This window comes from Triplophysa dalaica, chromosome 14 (genome assembly GCF_015846415.1).
Source record: "Triplophysa dalaica isolate WHDGS20190420 chromosome 14, ASM1584641v1, whole genome shotgun sequence".
NCBI lineage: Eukaryota > Metazoa > Chordata > Actinopteri > Cypriniformes > Nemacheilidae > Triplophysa > Triplophysa dalaica.
The window spans coordinates 2,861,595-2,883,261 of NC_079555.1; the positions used below are offsets into that span (position 1 = coordinate 2,861,595).

At 39.7% G+C, this 21,667-nt stretch overlaps 1 protein-coding gene across 1 annotated transcript; it reads left to right on the top strand.

Moving 5' to 3' along the window:
- Positions 1-52: 52 nt before the first annotated feature.
- Positions 53-21,195, top strand: c2cd5 (C2 calcium dependent domain containing 5). The gene is given in 28 exon segments (XM_056765731.1): positions 53-278; positions 2,032-2,133; positions 2,302-2,388; positions 2,478-2,649; positions 2,750-2,845; positions 3,150-3,182; positions 3,185-3,304; positions 3,424-3,628; positions 5,500-5,654; positions 7,494-7,582; positions 9,146-9,254; positions 13,976-14,090; positions 14,185-14,352; positions 15,180-15,371; positions 15,533-15,719; positions 15,808-15,972; positions 16,257-16,397; positions 16,481-16,544; positions 16,636-16,697; positions 16,901-16,999; positions 17,122-17,211; positions 17,376-17,463; positions 17,544-17,606; positions 17,912-17,950; positions 18,298-18,369; positions 19,469-19,662; positions 19,992-20,138; positions 20,222-21,195. Coding segments are annotated over 27 exon segments (3,168 nt in total). The 5' UTR covers positions 53-278; positions 2,032-2,043; the 3' UTR covers positions 20,348-21,195.
- Positions 21,196-21,667: the final 472 nt, after the last annotated feature.

Sequence of the window (21,667 nt, forward strand, 5' to 3'; positions counted from 1 at the left end):
CCGGAAGTGTTCTGAACTCTGTGACGTCTCGGGCCCGCCCATATGCGGCAGCGATGCGCATGCGCACGATCCTGCTCGACACCACCATCTGACAGACGGTTTTATTTGGAAAATTAGCCGTGTAAACATCAATATTGTGACATGATTCCGATTAAAATGTCTCACAAAGTCAACACTACACCTTCCTGAGATCTAATGATGATAGAAGACGTGTTTTAATCAGCAGCAGGGTCGATGGAGAGACTTTAACGTCAGATTGAACCCCTGAGGTGAAACTGGTGAGCTGCAGTTAAAACACTCGAATGATATTGTTTGTGTAATGAAAACATGTACAAATGATTCAAAAACGTGTTTTGTGTCTGATATGATGTTGTTGGCACTGTGTCAACACAGCTAAAACGCTAAATGTCCGCATTATGCAGAAATACAACTCACACATAACATAGTTATTCCTGTAATAATTATTATCTCGTTATTTTATACGCAAATGATGTTGAGGTTGTGAATTTGTGTCTAATTTAGTGTTCATGAAATAAGGTCACATGGTGTTAATGAGGCTAATCTGTCAACTGTCCTGAGGTAACGTGAACATTAAACACCTGACATGTACTATATTGTTTTCTCTCGTATTTTGTATCTAACTTTCTATGATTTTTATAGAACCAAAACACATAAAGTTAAACGAAGACAGTGAATTGGCTTATTTTCAGATTTAATCCTTCACTAGTTCTGTTATGTGTTACAGAGATAGATTTGATTCTTGAATAAATAATAATGTTTTATATTTCACATTTAAAAATATTCCCACAATGGTCTACCGGTTTTTTATTTTAAAACGTAAAAATACTCTTTATTACGCAAAAATATGTATTTATGCAGAGCTCTCATTGGAAGTCACTCACATTTAAATGGTTGAACACAAAACAATTGTGTTATTGCATTACTGTGGCGTGTGTCTCCTCTGTTAAAAGTAGGTTTGGGTAACGTTCTGGTTTTTTCCGATAACGGTGCCACATGGGTACTTTTAAGTGGGTACCGGTGTCTAAATCAATACTTAAAAAAAGTGCCACAAAACACCTGTGGATGACATTAAACAACAAAATGTTCAATTAAAAATATTTATTAAGTAAAAAACTCGCAACAAATTTGCAATTAAAGTGAATGTGAAATTAGCACATACACTAACATTGCTAGGAAGATGTTATAGTGTTTACTGTTTACCTTGTTTACCCTCCAGCTACGACTAAATGCTTGTCATAGTTGTATTTAATATGGGAAGAAAATAAGATGAATATATAATAAAGGTTTAAGTCCATTTACAGAGACCTCTTGGCTACATTATATGTGCTTTATTTTAAAAGCAGACAGTATAAGGTTTTAGCACTTTCACTGCTGTGTCTCGATTGTCTTTCTTGTCAAAAGCGTTACTTTGTGAGGGCTCTAGACTTCGACTAAATGGTCGCCTTTTGCGACAATTTTTCCTGCCAGTGCGACAAGTTTTTATAAGTGCGACTTCCAAACTGATAAATATATATTTTTACGTATTATTAATGTAATGCGCAGAAATGATATATTGCTGTAGCGGAGCATACAGGGACTAATTTTCGGCTCCCCTCCTTCAACCATTCACTCATCTATCAGTGCTCCCACCCCCAAAGACGTAAGTCGCGGGTAAAAGAGGCGAAGGACCGAAAGAGGAGACGAGTGAAGCGCTCAATCCTTCAACTGAAATAAACATGCAGCAGAATACAAAAATTTGTATTTTATTGCGAGTATTGTATGCATGTGAAGCTAATGCAGGAAACATGTGTTTAGCACTTAACTATTGTATAAAGATGATTGGATGATGAGAGCTCGCATTAAAACGTTTTTTCGCTATGATGAATGCGCGGGTCTTGCACTTTCCTATCCGTGGGGCGCGCGCGATCACAGATCATTTGCGATCCGCCTCAATGTTCTTCCCTGTCTGCTATTTCAGGTTTTCTTCATACACATTGTAAGTCATACATGTTAATGTTTGTTTAAAATAAGACTAGATGAATCATGCCTGGAAAATTAAAGGCGAAGATTGTTGCGGGACGGCATCTGCCCGTCATGGACCGTGCAAGCGACCTTACCGATGCCTTCGTAGAGGTCAGTCTTATTTTAATAGGACATGTTACTCACTGCACAGTGCATACTGAATATTAGATCATTGTATCTTGGTTGTGCTAAAAACACCTAGCCATTTTAGCTAGGTTTTGAAACACTCCCATGATTATAAAATAAAGCAGTCCTTGCGACATTGCTTGCGTTCCTTAGGTGAAGTTTGGAAACACAACATTTAAAACTGAAGTCTACCCCAAGTCCCTGAACCCTCAGTGGAATTCAGAGTGGTTTAAGTTTGAGGTAAGCTTGTTCTTCTATTCTTCTAGTTTGCTGTATTATGCGCTCAGTTTAAGTTTATTAAAACTGTTAAGTTTTTATCATCCCTGCAGGTGGATGATGAGGATCTGCAGGACGAGCCATTGCAGATAACAGTTCTTGACCATGACACGTACAGCGCTAATGATGCCATAGGAAAGGTGTACATTGACATTGATCCACTACTTTGCAGTGAAGCTGCTACTGTCATCTCCGGTTGGCTTCCCATCTATGACACTATACATGGTGTGTATCTGCAAACGGGTCTATTATAGACTAAATAAAATACAGTTTATACTGTGTGAGGGGATTCTGAGTTGCGCTATAATGATATACTGTTGTTTAGGTATAAGAGGGGAAATCAATGTGCTGGTGAAGGTTGATCTCTTCAATGATCTGAACCGCTTTAGGCAGTCGTCATGTGGGATTAAATTCTTCTGTAGTAAGTATCTATACTATCAGCTTTTTGTCTCTTTTACTGGTTTACTCTGTTGATGTTTCTTCCACTATTTGGAATGCTTTGTATTTTTGCTAGGCTGATATTAAAATAGTCAAAGCTCTCAACAATCTTCTAAGCCAAGCAGAAAGATGGCATTTTCTTTGACCAGTTAAAGACTAATCCAAAAAAAAATGTTTTATTTCTTTTGTTGCATCTATTAATTCTGTTTATTGTTAATCTATTTGTTTTCTCAATGTTAAGAACACAGTAAGATTTAGTATTTATTTTAATATATTTTATTCTACAGCAACCTCTGTTCCCCGATGTTACCGGGCTGTAATGGTCATGGCTTTGTAGAGGAGCTTGTGGTTAATGAGGATCCAGAGTACCAGTGGATCGACCGCATCAGAACTCCTCGTGCATCTAATGAGGCCCGACAGAGACTAATCTTTCTCATGTCAGGTAATTATATTCACTGAAATACAGAAGGTTGTATGCCAGGTAAATGATGTTGTCAATGTCTTGTATTTGCATTCCGTTTGAGTGTCTGTACAGTAAATGCTTGTATATTTGTGCTATAGGTGAACTGCAGAGAAAGATTGGTCTGAAGGTGCTGGAGATGGGAGGGAACGCAGTGGTGGGGTACCTGCAATGCTTTGATCTGGAAGGAGAATCGGGCCTCGTGGTCCGTGCCATCGGGACAGCCTGCACACTGGAGAAAATCAGCACACTTCCTTCCACGGCCATACAACCCAGTAACTCTTCTCCTTCAAAAGACATAAAAGAGTGAGTGTTACACAAACTACCAAAATAAACTGCATCGAATATTGCCTTGATTTATTCAAGAGATTTAAAAAGGGTATTGTTTACTGAGAACAACCGTAGTTCATCTGCAGTACAAAACTGTGATATGAAATTTATGATACTTTAAAATAAATGATGGTGCAAATATTTGGTCTCGCAATTACATAATTATTTGAAATATGGCTATTCTAAATAAAGCCATGCATCGTGATACCATTTAAATCGTAGTGGAATATTGATTTAAAAACAAGACATGTTTTTTCATTAGATCTTGTCATGAAACTGAATTTAGACATCAGCATTTTATTAATAGTTTAAATAGTTAATTTGCAAAAACAGATAACTTGGCTTTTATTCATTTTCATAAATCATGTTTTTTATTGTGCAATAAATGTATTTTTCCGAGCATATGTTAAACTCTTCTTGTGTTGAACAGGAATTAATGCAACATGAAAGAGTGAAAATGCTGTACAACTACTTTTTGTTCATATTTCTAAGGCATTATGAGGGTGTGTGTATTTGTTTTCTGAGTTGCCGTTTAATTAGTTGTACAGAAATGCATTCTCAACACACAAACACACCACCTCTCGATCCCGATCTCCCCTGCATGTCTTCTGTCTTTTTCTCTCAATCTTTTTTTATCTGATTTTCTTCTGCATGCTGCATCTGTCCTGCACTAGCATGTGTTTGCATTAGACGGCTTAAAGGTTCCAATCTAGGCTTTCTGTCTTGAGTCTTGTGTTTCGCAGTTGTAAATATAATTGTTGTCTTGTCCTTTGCTCTCTAGAGGGCTGTGAATGTTTGAATGGCTGTCTCAAAACCTAGTGAGCTTTATCTAAGCAGTGCATAAACTGTCCATGAAATTAGCTAAGTAGGTTTTGACACACGTTGGTCAAAATAGTCTTCATCAATCAGTTTTTCATGCGGCCTGCTCTGGGCGTGTATATGAATGCATGTATGTCAACGTCATGTGGTGTTTGTGTTTTTTGTAAATGTACAGTACATAGCAGGTGTGTGGAATGTATGAACAATGCTTGTGTGTATGTGTAGCTCTCCGCAGGCTGCTCCTTCTACTCTCGGATGTCGTTCCACACACAGCAGTCCGGTTCACAACGCAAGCAGTCGTCTTTCTCAGGGCTTCTCTGTATCCGTGCCAACACTGCTTTTCGCCGGTATGAAACCCAGACACAGGAGCTCAGATGCCCCCAGAGCCAGACAGTGTAGGCAGGTACCCCATGACCCTGTCACGACCCTGCAACGGCCTTGCCAAGACCTCTCACCACCTCCCTGTTCTTCATTGGCAGACAGCTATGACATCATCAGCCCCCTCCCTTCAGCTGCCAAAGTAACCGTTTGCCAAAGCATTGACAGTTTGCTATTTCTCAAAGAGCTTCTGACCAATCAGTGATCGGTATTCATTCATTTATTTGGTCAGAGATACGGGTTTGGCTTCTGTGTTTCTAAGTTGTGCTTTTGTGTATTTTGTCGTCAGGCAGGCCTCTTAAAGGCAAAATAAATAAAAACACATCGACACTGCTTTGGTTGGCTGAAACACGCTTCTTCATGTTGTGCTTTTTTGGGGAGGTTTTACAGCGTTTGATTTTTGTCCATTTGTTATTTTATCCCCGCTCGGCTTCCATCATGAGCTTTCTTGTCCGTTGTCATCACGTTCATGCGCACAGCCCTTACGGCAGCAAGCAGACAACACTCTATGCTTTTTCTTTCTCCCTGTATCTCTCCTCCCTCCTCGCACACATTCACCTCCTCAAACTCACGCAAACGGCCACAGCTGTCATGTATGAACCCGTGAGTCAGTGTGTGTTGATGGAGTTTGTTCCTCCCTGCTCTCATAGGCCAGTTTTTGGGGAGGAGGCCCCAGGTGTCCCGTTATCCTCAGGACCCCCCACACCTCTGAGAGCACAAACCTTCTCCTCCTTCTCCCCCTCCAAGTCCTACAGCCGCCAGTCCTCCTCCTCCGACACCGAGCTCAGCCTCACCCCCAAAACCGGTAAGATACAACGACCCCACCTGACCTCTGACAGGAACTCTGTCTTTGAAGCTTCTGTAATACCAGTCTTGCTGTCAAGCTTTCTGACCCCATTTTTGAGGCCTAGAAGCAGAGAGTTTATGGCACAGGTCTTCATATATCAATTAATTTTGATCATTTTTGTGTTTGTCATTCATGTTTTCTTTATTTCCTCCCTTCTGTTTATTTTACTTTATTTATGTGCATGTTAGAGACCTTAATTTGTTTGTTTGTTTTGATTTAGCTTGAGGCTGTTATGTCATATTATTTGCATTCAGCATCTAGAGGAGATCATCGTCTGAAGCCTTCCAGCAATTCTTATGGGGTCATGTGATGGAGTCATATTTTCCATGAAAAACTTCCTCCAGAATCAATAAAGACCCTCTTTGAAGCTGTAACTGTAACACAGTTATATCTCAACAGAAATCTTTAATCCTAGCCACGTTTATATGGCAACGATATCTATTCTGTGTCTACAAGCAAGTATAAGGAGGAAGCATCTAAAATACAAGGCAGATTTACTAAGAACAAGATCCCTGATTATTTCAATCTGATCTAGAATGATCTAGAATCTGGAATGTTTTGAACCTGTCACAGCAGGCTTTGCAAACAGGCTGTTTTTGAAAGATGGTGCTGTGCAAATTATGAGGGACCAGCTAGCAAACCTGTAAGTAAGCAATGTTCACCATGTCACATCCAAAGAAAGGAAAATTAAAGACAAACACCATATTATAATGAAAGAGAAGTAAATAACCTCATTAAGATAGAATTTGTTCTGTTTATTTCAAGCCTCCTTGGTTATCTTCACAGTTGTTTTTTCTATCACTTTTTCTGTTGTACAGTTCAGACACGCCCCTATTTCTGTTCTCATGTGATGCATCCACCCCCATACTCTCCTCTCTCATTCTTTCTCTGTCAGTGAGGATGTTTATGTGTCCCAGTGCTCCCGCCCTTGAGTGCGAATCATCTCCCCTCCCCTCTGCCTATCTGCCCCACCACTTACGGCCAGGGATGCCCACCAGGAGTACAACTCCATCCCCACTCCATGTCAGCCAATCAGACAGTGCCATGCTGAGAAAGTACGTGTCTTTCAGTGGGGAACTGCTGCTGGCGGCCTCTGGTAGGACACACCCTATAAACCTTGACCCGTGACCCTGGGGTGCAGTGACTTCCTTCAGTGTGACCACACCAACCCCTGTGCTGTGTCACGCCCGTTTTTGAAACAAAATACTAACAAACGTTTATCTTGATGTTTACCTACACAATTGTAGAACGATGTGGTGTCTGATGAGCTCTCTGATTTAACAAAATCACACATGCATGTGCCCTGTAAGCATGCAGATTGGTCTCTCTGCCAATGGAAGACCAGACTAGGCAGCAAAGAAATGACACTCCTGTTTGCTTGTTTAAAATATAGTCTCACTAGTGCCTGGGTTCTGAGCTTGCGTGTCTGTAACCGAACGTATTTGTCTTAATCTTTTGAGATGTGATAAGTATTGATGTGGGTAGATGACTGTGGTTTTAAGTCTGTAAACGGTTTTCTCTTAGCCTAGTTGGAAGAGGATGTAATAATTGTATATTATGTGTTTACAGCTGTTTTTACAACTGTTGGATGTTCAGATTAATAGGACTTACATCTGATAAGAGGGACCAAGTTCACATGATGCTTACTTTTTTGGAATAGGAGCGAATAGTTTGGCTTTTCTTGTTCTTGTCAGTGCAGTCAAAGTCATTCAGAAGGGTTAAATGTATGCTTGTTTGTGCTGCTATTTGTCTGTTTTGGAGTGAAGTCTCTCATGTTTCTCTCCTGTCATCCAACAGGAATGGGCAGTGGGGGCAGCGCAGGGAAGGAGGCGGGGCCTCTTAAAGCTCTTCTGCGTCAGCAGACCCAATCAGCACTGGAGCAGAGAGTAAGACAAACACACTCAATGTTTATTTCTGTGTTTGTTTCTGTGTCATCTAGGGCTGTCAGTCGAATCTGATGATATTTTGTTAGTTCGATCATTTGTCAGTTTGTATGGATGACACTTGAAATATATCTGCATGCGTATATAATGACACAGAGATGCACAGATATTTTTTATTCAACACAAAAAATCTGATTCTTACATTTCTAAAACTGCATTTAAACAGCATGGAAATATTTCAAAAATATTTAAATAAAATTCCAAAAACACTACTTTGTACTTTTCTTCACACTCATTGATGTAAATTTACGGACATATCGACACCACCTGAATGAAAGCTTGTATCTGCAAAACTGCCATTTAACAGGATAAAACACTGCATTTGATCAATAATTAAACACTGTGGTGCCGAGGTTGACAAAATCGTTTTTCTGTACATGTTATTGGTTACGTATTTGTAAAACCCACAGACAATAAAGGCTTACCAGTAGTAATGATTTATAAAAAATGGATGTAGGAAATTTCAGTCTTACTGTGGCGATATGTCGATTTTTCCAGGGGATTTACTGTAGATTTATCATATACGGATGTTTGTTTTAACATTTTAAATGTTTGTGCTTTAGTGCCTTGATTTAACTTCGATAATTAACTTAAAAGTATTTTTTTCACTTTGTCACACTCTCATCGGATTTCAGGGGGTTTCATCCTCTGAAGTGTTTTTTAGGACGCTGGTATGTCTGAAGAGGGCATGCCAAATATTTTGGTTTTTTATTGTTTCCTGTTATTTCACTCTTTTATTCCTCCCTTTTTAAGTCCTGCATCTCCTCTACTGTCCTACAGACTTCATTGTTCATCAAACCAATGTCACATCAGAAATGTCACCATTGGTTTAGGCATCATATGGTTATGCACCCATTGACATGGAGAATGTTCTAGAACCTTTCCCAGGTGCTAGGAAGCTACCATGTATACTTGTTCCTCACAGTTTTGCTGTGACCTTTGTTAATGATTTCTTTCAAGGGTCTTTTGAACCGTAGATGCCATGCTTTGTAAAGATTGTTAACTTTGTGTGATGGTGAGTTTAACGGAAGTTGAAGTTGTCTTCTTTTTCTCTAAAGAAAATAAAGACAGGGGTGGTACTGTCGACAATTTTGTTTGAGGTTTAATCAGGACTTCATTTAATATTTATTGGGTCTCTGCTTACAGTATATCAAATGAAATCCTGAAATTGAAGAGATGGCATCAAGTTCTAGCAACAAAACAGAAATGTGAAACCATTCATACTTCATATCTTCATGTCAGAGATGTCCTGATATAATGCACTCTACAGAGTTGTTAACCAGTTCAAGTATAAATCTCTCGATTTCAGCATGAGTCTTGTATTGTGTTTGCAAAATATTGACGGTGTAATGGCATGATCCACAGGTTTGCTTTAAGTCTAAAATGATGTCTGTGCAGAATTTCACCTGCCCTTCTGACGTGTGTTGTCAATGTAAACGCATAGATGGACTTGATGTCCTGTGCCCCATCTGTATCATCGCTTCATGGCCTTTCTGTGTGTTTCAGGAATACCCTTTCTTCACTTTGACCTCCTTCCCTCCTGGATTTCTCCTTCACGTAGGGGGTGTGGTCAGTGCCCGCTCAGTGAAGCTTCTAGATCGAATCCATAACCCAGGTAAGATCACTCGCACTACACCAGCACCAAATACCTGCAACATACCTCACCACAGATGTAGGGAACATTTATATACAGCTTTTAGCAATAAATATAACACTAAACTATAAAGATTTCAACTTAAAATCGGAACACATAGGACAAACCGTTAAGAATGCAAAAACTCATAGACAATTGCACACATATATCATTTTTTTAACCTTTTAACCTGATTGACTACAAATAAAGTGGTTTGACCACATATGATAATCACAGTGGCATGACACATTACTGGTTACCTAACGGTGTGAAAGCAATCTACTTACCTGTACATAATGTTATGAGTTTGAGATCAGCACTACTGTGTGTGATATAGACTCTGTTTAATGCAAGTATGGTTTTCTGGTAGTTTGGCATTGTGCATGACAGGGGCTGTTGTCTTATGTACAGTCTCAATGTTCTGCATTACATGTTCAACTGTTGCAATGGCTTAAAGGAGAACTCTGACCAAAAATGAAAAGTCTGCCATCAATTACCCACCCTCAAGAAGCTTATATCTGTAGGACCTCCATTTTCCCCCAAAAACACAAATTAAGGTCGTTTTGGAAGCTTTCTGACTCCTCAGATTGCGACGCAACCAATCTTCAATGTGCTGAAACTGCGCAAAGACATGGTAAAATTGTCAATGTGACATGATGGTTCAATATAATATTATATAAAGGGATTAGGATACTTTTTGTGCGCCTGTGTGGTCAGAATGTGCATGAGTCGAGCGATTCTGACATCGGATGCACTGTAATGTGGCTCGTGTGTTTGGTTGTGTTGCACTCTATAGTGGAGTCAAAAAGCTTCAAAAACTTACAAAACAATCTTAATTTGCATTCTGGGTAAAAACGTTTAACTATTTGAGGGTAATTAATGGCAGAAGTTTCATTTTTGGTCTGCGTTCCCCCATATGGTGGGTTAAGTCCAATTTAAGTACCACCAAAATGTATCCCTCCGTTTGTAAAAACAAACAAATATAAAATCTGCACATTCATAATAATAAACTGACAGTAGAGGTCAATGGGGCCGGGCTTTTCAAAGGGGTTCAAACAAAAGGTGGCTTAATTTTAAACGGACTTATTTTTAAATTTGTACAGAAATGTGTTTCTTCTTTTGTTTTACAAACAAAGGGATCAAATAATATTTTGTGGTCATCAACAGTTTCTGAATGTCGAGAGAACTTAACTTGTATTAAACCTTTCTGTTCTGTCCTCATCACCGTACGATCAAATCTCCATTCTCTTTCATTACCTGTCTTTGCTTGTGTAGCGTACTATAGATCCACCTCTTATCAACTTTTATTTGGGCCGGTTGCATTTCTTTGTTTCATACACAAAACATTAACCATATCCTTTGCATGGACATTATATTTCCTTCTTAACGTTATTTTACTCTTAATTTGCTTGTTTTCTGTCGCCTCTTGGACTCAATTGATGCTGCGGGTTGCAGTGACCTTCGGCCTCTGCTTGAATTCATGTTTATATACCAGCTAACCATTATGTACTAATTTGCATTTTATGTGATGACATGTTTTCACATGAAGTATCTGAACTGTTGTTGTGTCCAGTGGTCACAAGCGAAGTGGAAACAGGGAAGGCAAAAAAGCTTCGATTAGTTTCATTACTCTGACTGAAGAAAAGGAAACACACAAACACCCACATAAAGACTGTATCATCTACACTAACCCCGCAGCAAATAGTCAATTTCATTGGCACAATACACACACATCAACTGCACAACGTGTGTGTTTGCGTGCCTGTGTGTGCATTGAAAAAGGCATGATTTGGTTGGAGCTGCTCATCTAGTTTTTTTTGAAGATTTGCTGGATTAGAGCCTCAGTGACAGTGCTGCTGCATGCTCTCTCTCTTTCTCTCTCTCTCTCCCCTTTTCCCTCTTTCACCTGTTTTCCCTTCCTTCTCTCTTTCAAATCTTCAATTCTCTAAATATTCTTCTAGTCTGTCCACCTATTCTATCTTGTTCTAATGGATCACCTCTCAGATAACTCTTGTCTGATTTTGCAGTTCCTGTGGAGTGGTGTTGTCCAGTGTTGTGCTCTCGTTTGTAGTTTGTGTTTGGTCTCTTTTCCTTTTCTACTCTCTTTCTCTCTTCTTTCTTCTTCTTTCTGCTCCTTTAACCGATCTACTAACGTGGCGATTTGGCTCAGCCTTGGGTAACACCAGATCATACAAACTGCTAGACTGGAATAGTTTCACTGCAGGTACTACCCTACCCTCAGTCCTGCTATATACAGACACACACACACTTACACGCAGACTTTGGCTGCTCAGCTCAATAATGTAATTTTGATATACATTATATTGCATTTTGAATATGGATTTTTCTAGTAGTGTGATTTAATTATATTATAATTTAACTATCGGTCAAACGTGTAGGATCACATGAAAAAAAACTTTTCTCATGCTCTTAAAAATATATTAATCGGAAGGTGTGTGTTTTAATATTTGAAATTACTTTTGTTAAAAAAAATATAACACTCCTGAACAAAAAGTATTTGCCTTTCTTGCTGGTGGATCGTAACCAGGTAATAAGTACTGCTTCAAAATGCCAAAACAAGAAACAAAAAAACAGAGAGTAAACAATTTATTTGTAAACTTCATTTAAACTCAAACTGCTGTTCATCAGCTGATTAAGTTTAAGTTAAGGAGTGTATTCATTTATTTGAATAGAAAACCACATTTTTATGCAGAATACATTTTATTTGGACCAAATAATAAATAAAAAGCAGTCATTAAGAGTCCAGCATAGACTTCAGTACTGTTTTCAAAAGCATCCCAGGTTGAAACCTCAAGAAGCTTGGTGAAAATACGAATAGAGTTAATTTATTTTGGGATGCTTTTAGTCACAATATAATTCCCAAAGCTACATTTGTGTTATTTCATGGTTTTGATAGCTTTATTATTATTCTAAACTGTAGAAAAATATGAATAAAGAGTGAGCCTAAACTTTTGACCGGTAGTGGATTTATATGTGGTAACAATACACATAATTTATCATCATTTGAACTATATTTTAGAATGTAATATATCTGAAAGAAGATTTGTGTACATGTTTTATTAATAGTAATTACAAAGGAAGTTAATTTGGCACATTCCACAAAGTAGAGCAATTAGATTGTCTAAATGAATCGCACTGTAGATTTGTTCCTCATTGGTGGAAAGTACCAGTTGAGAATGTTTAAAGAAGTCTGACATTGCACACTAATCAAAATCTTAACGTCTCACATTTGCATACTTAGAATTACACAAACGCACTTAAACGCTTTATCAGTAGTGTGTGTTGCATGAGCTGCCATGCGCTAAGTTCTTGTATGATTATGTGTGAGTGTGTGTCTGGTGTCTGTTGCATGTTGTATCTCAATCTTTGGCTTCTCTGCTCTGGCTGATCATTGGCGATCTGCTTTGAATGTGCATCATCCAGCTCCTTTACCCAGTTCCCCCAACTTCCCTGTCACATGACTACTTGGTCTACCAATCCAGATAAGGTACAGAGAAGCAGACATACGCATTGTTCTGTTGTAGTCACCTAAACGTTCTCTGTGCCCTTGGCAGTGCTGTTGCCTTTAAAGTCATTGTTTACCTGTACAGTATTAAAATTATGTTTGCCATGATGCTGTTGATTTGCTGGGATGTTTTCTGGACATGCTACCTTGACTCAATTGTTTATTTTAAATAGTTTACTTAAAAAATCACATTTAAATGTCCTTTTAAATATTAAACTGTGGTTTAGGTGAAATAACAAAAATGTACTTAACACACCTTGACCTACTTTACCAGGATCCAAGTAGGTTGGGTCCTTTTTGCGTTTGTGAATCAACCGTTGTTGTATTAGTATTCACGCTATTAAGTGCACTTATATGTTCAGTGAATGACCGAAGGTTTGATACAAATAAGTGATATTAATAATACACGTTCACTTGAGCCTGATTCATACGTAGGAAAATAACTAGTGTTTGAATGTTGTATTTTATCACTGAGGTTATGTGAGCATCAGGTCTTATTTATCTCTTTAAGTCGTCTACTGCTTTTGATCTGTCCTCTTCTCTGCTGTGCACTTATCTTCTAATGCTCACTGTTACTCATCAAACTCCTTCCTACTGTTGGCTGTATAACCAGTAAAGGATGGAGTTTGTGCTCCATTGACAATCCCTGTTTGAAAAGCATGACTGCGCTGCCGTGTGAATGTTCTGCCTACTTTTGAAGCTTAGCTCGTGAGAGCTCAGTAGAACGGCAAATCACACCAGTGTCCTCTTTGTTTTCACCATCATCATCCTCCTCCTCCTCATTTCACACAATCCTCTCCTAGTATGTGGTTAACAGGCAGGGGAGTTTGCTGTTGAGAGTTGTGAAAACGCCTCGCTCCCTGAGGACACAGCACCTGCGCGTGCATGTGTTTGAGTGCGTTTCAAACAAATGCTCAACTACTAGCCTTGTTTGCACGCTTTGCTTCCTGCAGATGGCTGTGACGTGGTAAGCATACCACAGCAAATGGGCAAAGTTTTGTTCTTTCCTCATTTATCTAATCTGAATGTAAGCCATAAATTCAATTTACACAAATATCCAAGTGGAAAATTGTGAAGATTGGGAGCGTCAAGAGAGCAACTAACATGGCCAGTATCCTGCTTAAGCGAGGAGTGTGAGTGCTTTAAGCTCATGACGTCATCTTCACATTTGTTACAGATGAGCCGGAGACACGAGACGCTTGGTGGGAGGAGATCCGTCAGGAAATTAAGTCTCACGTCAAAGCTCTGGGCTGCCACGCTGTGGTGGGGTACAGCGAATCCACCAGCATCTGGTACAAACAAACACACAGAAACACAATGTTTAGACTGTATTCACAACCAGTTGCTGATAACGTTGTTTTTTTATATGTGTCTGTGTGTGCACAGTGAGGAGGTCTGCATTCTGTCTGCATCCGGCACAGCGGCGATCCTCAGCTCCCGTTTCATGCAGGACACCTCGCTGGACGTGGAACACAGGTTGTCACGGCAACCGGTTGTCTTTACTTCAGGGGCAGACAGGGTCGAGGGGGATATGGGTAGTTCAGCATCACTAGGGTAGGTTTATGACACACGCACACATACATATATATATATGTGGAATATGTATTTTGATAATAATGATAGGTCTAGCTCCCTCACTTTAGCTTTCATTATTAACCACAAAGTGCTTTTTACATTATTCTGGGGCAAAGTGACTGAAAACAGAGAGGGTCACAAGTATTATGCCGTCGTAAAACATAAAAAGTATTATATTAAGTATATTTTTTAAAGCTTGCTAACATATTAGCTAACTTGCGATCATAAATGATGTTTAATGCGAATTTATATATGCTATATATGCATATGCTATGAATGAGACGTGCTTGTTGTTACACAAATAAAGTTAATTAGATAACATCTATACAGTTACCACATGAGCAAGCGAGTGTAATCTTATTATTTTATTATGTTCTTAAGATTTAGATTTTGTCTTAAGAACAGTTTCGTGAATCCGGGCCCAGAACTTTGCGATTCACTGACAGCCTTCTGTGCTGTAACCATATGTGGATTTAGAATGACTGGAGGATGTGTATTTATAGCCAAATGTTATTTTATGTCGAATATTTTTTAATCTCAGTACTTAACATTACTAATTAAACTGGTGTGTGTCCGTGTTTGCTAAGGACAACTTTTAAATCTACTAACCAATTGAAGTTCTGACTTCATAACGAAGGGGAAAAGTCTTGTTTGTCTCTGTGTTTATACATTTCAGATTCAAAAATAATATCTTCATATAAATACTTGGGTATTCAATGGAAAGTTTTTGCTCACGCGGATGCTTGGATCGGTGTGTGTATGCCACTTTGTAACCATGTACTAATAGCAGTGTTTATTTCTGTAAGATTTGAGGAGGTGGCGCCCCCTGGCTGTGGTTTCTGCCACATACCATATGATGAGTTGAATATACCGTTTCCGGCTCAACTCACCTATTGCTACTGTTGTCGCCGCAACAAGGTGCCTGACGTCCTCTTCACCACGATCGACTTGCCCACCGAAGCCAATGTCACTGGAAAGGGCTGCCTGATTCAGGCCAGGTAAAACCTAAACTGGAGACAAAAATCAGAGTATGGTCTGAAAGAAATGCGCCGCATGTGCAGTATATATCTTGTGTGCTGTGATGCATTACATTTCATGCCGTGTTGTGTAGGCAGATGTAGAACTGATTCCCTCTCACTCAATCACTGCCCAATGCCAGGTTGTGTCGGACTAAAAAGAAAGGCCAGGGAGAGGGGAACGCCACAGCTATCAGCAATCTGCTGCCCTTTCTGGAGTACGAGCTCCACACACAGCTGATGAACAAGCTGAAGCTACGTGGCATGAACGCTCTGTTTGGTCTGCGCATCCAGATCAGCGTGGGAGAGACCATGCTGCTGGGACTGGCGGTTTGTGTGCTATTAACCACAATGCTCAGAGGATTTATAGTATTGATCCAATTGGTGTGCTTATGTCTTGCGTTTTTGTTGTGTCTAGTCTGCCACGGGAGTCTATCTAACAGCGTTACCCAGTCCTGGAGGAATCCAAGTAGCGGGAAAAACTCCCAGTGACATCACATATGAACAGCACATCTCCAATATGCAGAAGAAAATAAATGACACAATAGCGAAAAACAAAGAACTATTTGATGTCAACCAACCTGTTAGTACACACACCTGTCACCTGTCTGTACTCTGGCATTGCATTTTTAGCAAAGGGGAAATAAACGGTACCAAAGGGTGGGTAAACTTCAAAGGAATTTTATTGAGAAGGATCAGTCATCTTGTGGTTCAATCCGAGAGAAAATTGTATTAAAATATTAATCACAGCTCTTTAAATTATCCTTCTAATGTCAAAAGATAGAATGATTGTACACAAGGTAAATTATTATATGCACCTTAGACACTACAACTGGATTTATCAATGAATTTTGGTTGGCTTCATAGGAGGTTGTTGAAGAAATAATTGGTTCACCAATCCCTGAACCCCGTCAGAGGTCCCGTCTCTTCCGCTCTCACTCAGAGAGTTCAGACGATGTGTCAGAACTGGACTTGTCTCATGGGAAAAAGGACACTTTCGTACTGGAGGTGAGACCGCTTTGCTGGAAAGATGGATAGATGAATGGATTGATCTGCAGGTCATTGATTTTGATGTTCCGATACTTTTCTAGATTGATGACACGGATGCTGTGGAAGATATACACGCACTTTTGACTGATTCTCCCACCCCAAAAGGTGCACATCTTTATTCATCAATAGGGAATAAAACTTGACTCTCTATTCACTGGACTGTGTGCTCAAATGTGTTCTTTTGGCTTCTTCTCAGGATTTTACAGCTGTAACACTGAAATCATGCCTGGAATTCAAAACTGGACTTCAGCTATACAGGTATCTCATCCAGACCAGAACAGTGACAGAAGTACTGATTGTTCACCTGCTTGAAATCATGACCGATTGAAAATCATAGCCAAAAAAGTTATAAAAAAGGAAAAGAACGCTGCTTCACAAAGTCTGATGCTAATTGACATCACGAAGGCTGTGTGCAGTCAGCGAAACGATACAATACTAAAAACGTACTTGTTTAATTTCAGATGTTTACCTCTGTGAGGGTTTTCCGCCTCAACAATGCCAATCTGACCAATCAGGGTCTGAACAAGATTTTCACCGACCTCTGTGAGAACCTGCTTAAGGTACATAGGTTTTCACTTTTGACATCTTCAAGTGTTTTCTTGACATTGGTCTGACAAATTAAATGACTGAATTGTTTGAGTATCATTGCTAACATGTATCCGTCATAATGCATGGGGTCTAGAGTTTCTACTTTAAGCTGCGGTCGATGACCCCCTGCTGTCTTTGTCACCTGAACTTCACTGTGGCTATACCTGAAGATGAACTCATACAGGTGAGGACACAACTTTTATACACTTATAGGTGGCATTGAAACTAATACATTTACACCACAGTGATTTCACACTTACATTCCTCAATGGGAACACGTGCTAGTCAGTTTGATGCATGAAGTTGTTGATTATTTAATAAATATTACAAAGCTTGTTTGATTGACAGTTGGCGGTGACCGCTGTGGCGATGAGCTTCGACAAAGATCAGGCTCTGGAGAATGGCAGGCACGGTGGGGAAAAGACACAGATAAAGGGTGAGATGTCCTTTAGGTACGGTCATGTTCTTTAAAATGTTCTGAGTGTTCCTCTGTTTCACATCGAACATCCTTTGCAGCGATACACGAAAATGACGAGCAGCTTCAATTCAATCTGGAGCTCAATCCTGACTCCACCAAAGGTAAATCCTAAACCCTGAAACCTCACATTAACCGACACCGCTTTTTGCAATCTTGCATGGTCGCAAAGCAGTTTTAAAGAAAAAGAAAAAAACATTTTAGAACCAACAGTAGAGATATGAAATGTATTCTTAACCCAAGCAATCCTGTAGACTAGAAAAAGCTTTACGCAGAGTGTTAACATGTTTTTGAAATGTCACTTTTTTTGTGTGACTTCTTCAGTCCTGACGTTATATGTTGAATATAACTTTTTACAGAGACATAAGGAAAGTCTTATTTTTAACATCGAGCTTGTGTTGTTCTGCAGGTCTAGCAGATGTCTCCGGCAGCCACCCATCAGCCAAAGGTCAGTGTGTGATCCTGCGCTACAGGATCTGAAGGCAGCAGGGTTGTTTGTTTTGGTTTTTCTTTTTGATTTCTGCTCCTCTTGTGTGTGACAGATGCAGCACTCACCCCAGCATCATCCATTTTACCCCTTTTTCTTTCTTTCTGTGTTCCGTTTTCTCTTCTGTTTGTCCCTCTGTTGTGCGTCCATGTGCGTTCGTACGTGCCCGTGGGTCCGGCGGCCGCATGTGCACGTACACGCGCGTGTATGTGGTGGTTTCGTCCATCTGTGTCTATCTGTGTGTCTGGATGTCCGTCTGTACGTGTGTGTGTGTCCAGCCCCCTCAGTTGATTACAGTTCCTTTGCAGACAGATGCAGTTCCTGGATAGAGCAGCTTAGACTGAAAGCTCACACCATGAGACGCGGATCAATTAAAACAAGTAGGAGCACACGCAGACCCCCACACACACATACTGACATAGACCGTAGTCAGATTAGACGGCATGCCTTTAAAAATGTTTATGGTTTTATGAGCATTTTGGAGCTTTAGCATCTGAGATGTAGGTCAATACGTGTGTGGCATAGAAAAGAACTAGCATGCTAGCATTAGCAAAAAGCATAAACAGCCATGCTGCCTACTCCGACTAAGGTCTATACACTTGCATACTACATCCACACACAAACACAATTCCATATCTTGCACCCAACAGTGAAAGAGTCTTGCTGCCATATGCCGATCCCTTCAAACTTGATTGAGTGTGAAAGTTGAGGTTGAGTCCTAGTGAGAAGCCATGACGAAGACCATCATTTATTCAGCTTTGTGTCATCGATTTCATATTTGAACTGGCTAGTGTGATGTGTATGTGACGTAAAGCACATCACAGGCTGACAGTCATGAGTTCTGCATCATAAGCATGACATTAGAGGCTGTATAGTGTGGGAAGGGGCATATATACTGTATTGTAACAAAGGCATGCTTTCTGCATTCTTTACTAAATAAATAGAATAGAAATTGACAATGATATGGAGAAAAAACTGCAACATTGAACAATACAGAGTGAATTCAGGAATATTGTGACACTCTTGGATATTACGGTGACTGTCCCAATCTGCCTGAAGTCAGCCTGTTTTTCCCAAATTGTTAATGAATATACTGGTTATATTTAATATATCGCCCAGCACACAGTTTTATCAATGGCATGCGCCATGTGATGCAGCGTCATGTATCATCTACAGCTTTCACTGGCTGTATCATCTTCACGCTCCAGTCTTCTCCCTCTTCAAAGCTCACGTCTTGATTGATCGAGGCAGATTTGATATTTCTCTCTCTGTCTCTTTGTATCTGCATGGTGTTTATTTGCATGCTGCAGTGCACTGTCATTGCTTTGATTTAATCACACGTAAATGCAAATGCACACAGTGTTTGTCTCGTCACATTTGTTGTAGAGCGCCATCTGAAGGCCATGTCTGGTATCTTTCCACCCCTTTTTCTTTCCTCTTTGTCTATCTCCTCTTTCCCTCATATCTTATCCCCAACAGCATCATCTATGGACAAGAACAGCCCGTTGCCGGAGGGGCGCTCTCGTTCGCTGCGCTCGAATCGTTCCTACTCTGGCGGATCTGTCGCTGTGGTGAAAATGACTCCGCTGTCGTTCATTCCTGGAGCAAAGATCATCAAATACCTCGGCATCATCAACATGTTCTTCATCAGAGAGACCACCTCACTTCGAGAGGTACCAGTCTAGATGCATGAACCCATGTTAAAGCTCTTTGAAGTGTGCACACTAAAGGTTTCTGAGGTTTAATACCTAGCTTTCTTGTAGCTCAGTGGTAAGAGCATTGTGTCAACAACGCAAGGTCGTGGGTTCGATCCCAGGGGATAGTACATACCTATGTATAAATGTATAGGACATTGCAATGTAAGTCGCTTTGGATAAAAGCGTCTGCCAAATGCGTAAATGTAAATGTAATACAAATTCTGATAAATGAATCGCCTCTTAATATCGAGGCAGAACGTGTGAACCTTGCTTGCTAAGACCTTTGTGTTTTTTGTGTGTCGTAGGAGGGAGGTGTGAGTGGGTTTCTCCATACGTTCATAGCTGAAGTATTCGCAATGGTTCGCGCCCACGTCGCTGCTCTCGGAGGAAACGCTGTAGTTTCTTACAACATGAAAGAGTGTGTGTTTATGGAGAACCCTAACAAGAACCAGGTTAATATGTACATAGTCACACTCGCACAGTCGCGCACTCACCCTTGTTGTTCATTTATACTGGTGTTGTGTGTGTTTTTCAGGCGCAGTGTCTCATCAACGTCAGCGGGGACGCTGTTATCTTTGTTCAGGAATCTGAACTCGAGGCGAATTCTGTACAATCACAGTCGGCTACCACACAGACCTCCAATGGTGGGGAAGGAACGTGAAGTCTCAAAAACACAAACTCTTCCGTGCACTAGTCATAACCTGAACCCTGCCATCTTAAGCAGTTTCATGTTAAAACTGCTGTACCGAATCAAGTTTCCAAACATGAGCAATAATCTAGATGTTTAAAATCTTTTTAAATGCTAGACTTTTTTGGGACATGTTATATTTAACCCCTTCAAATGATAAAATAAAGTGAGATTTTATTTTCAAATAACCATTTTAAATCCCCCCTAACAGAAGCCTTTCAGAAAGGACGTCATTTTATATTTGTTGGTCACATTCCAATTTGCCCGTGTGCGGTTGAGGCAGTTTAGCAATCCAAAAGGTTTATAAAATGCAGTTGCATTCATGAAGAGCATGTAAACGTGTCAACATCTCTCTAATTAATTGTGTTTTTGTAAAGGTATGAACTACTGATGCACTCGTACAAACATCCAGTACCCGCCATACTGGTTTCAAGTTGGACCTGTCACGTCCTACTGATCTCTAAAAATCATGTCAAGTGCTGGAAATGTTTGTTTGCGTTCGTGTGCCACAACATTTGTTTTTTTCAGTCGAAATGTTTGAATCAGACTTGTCCATTTTTTGCATGGGAAATGCCAGTTAATTATTAAAAGAAGAAGATGTCTTTTATTGTTCGTCATGAACTGCTCATGGGACACTTGAATGTACAGATGACATATATAGAGAGCAGACTAACGTCTGGATCTGGTGGACATCTTGTTGAATCCTCTGTTCATGTGCGGACTGAGGTTTATTGCTGTTATTTTGTAAATGCGTTTGCCTGGGGACAAATCAAACGTGTACACTGAGAAGATATAAAGGAATAAAATTCTTATGGCTCTGGTGTGTTTGGTTTTTAGCTTTTTTTTTACTATTGTTTAATGACCACATATGTCTATCAATTTTAGGCGGCGGCTTACAATCCAGCAGGGCCAAACATGGTGAATTAATACAAGTTAAAAACCAAAACTGTTTTCATTTTGCATAGTTAGGAAAAAAATAGGCTTTTTAAAGAGGGTAAAACTAACTGCCCAATTAAAAGCTACAGCCAAAATATTCAATTCAATTTTGTTTCTATAGCGCTTTTCACAATTTTGCATCATTGCAAAGCAGTTTTATTTACATTTAGGCAATTGTTACTGAAGTAAAGATATAAAATGTCTAAAAAAGAAGGTCCACCACAGACGAAATTAATGCGATTTTTTCAGTTTGATGTACAGTGAATTTATGTCACTGGTCCATTTTCTTTTCTTTTTTTATATATTGTTGGATTAACTCAAGTGTTGGTGAAGCAACTTTGAAATTGTAGTTAGATA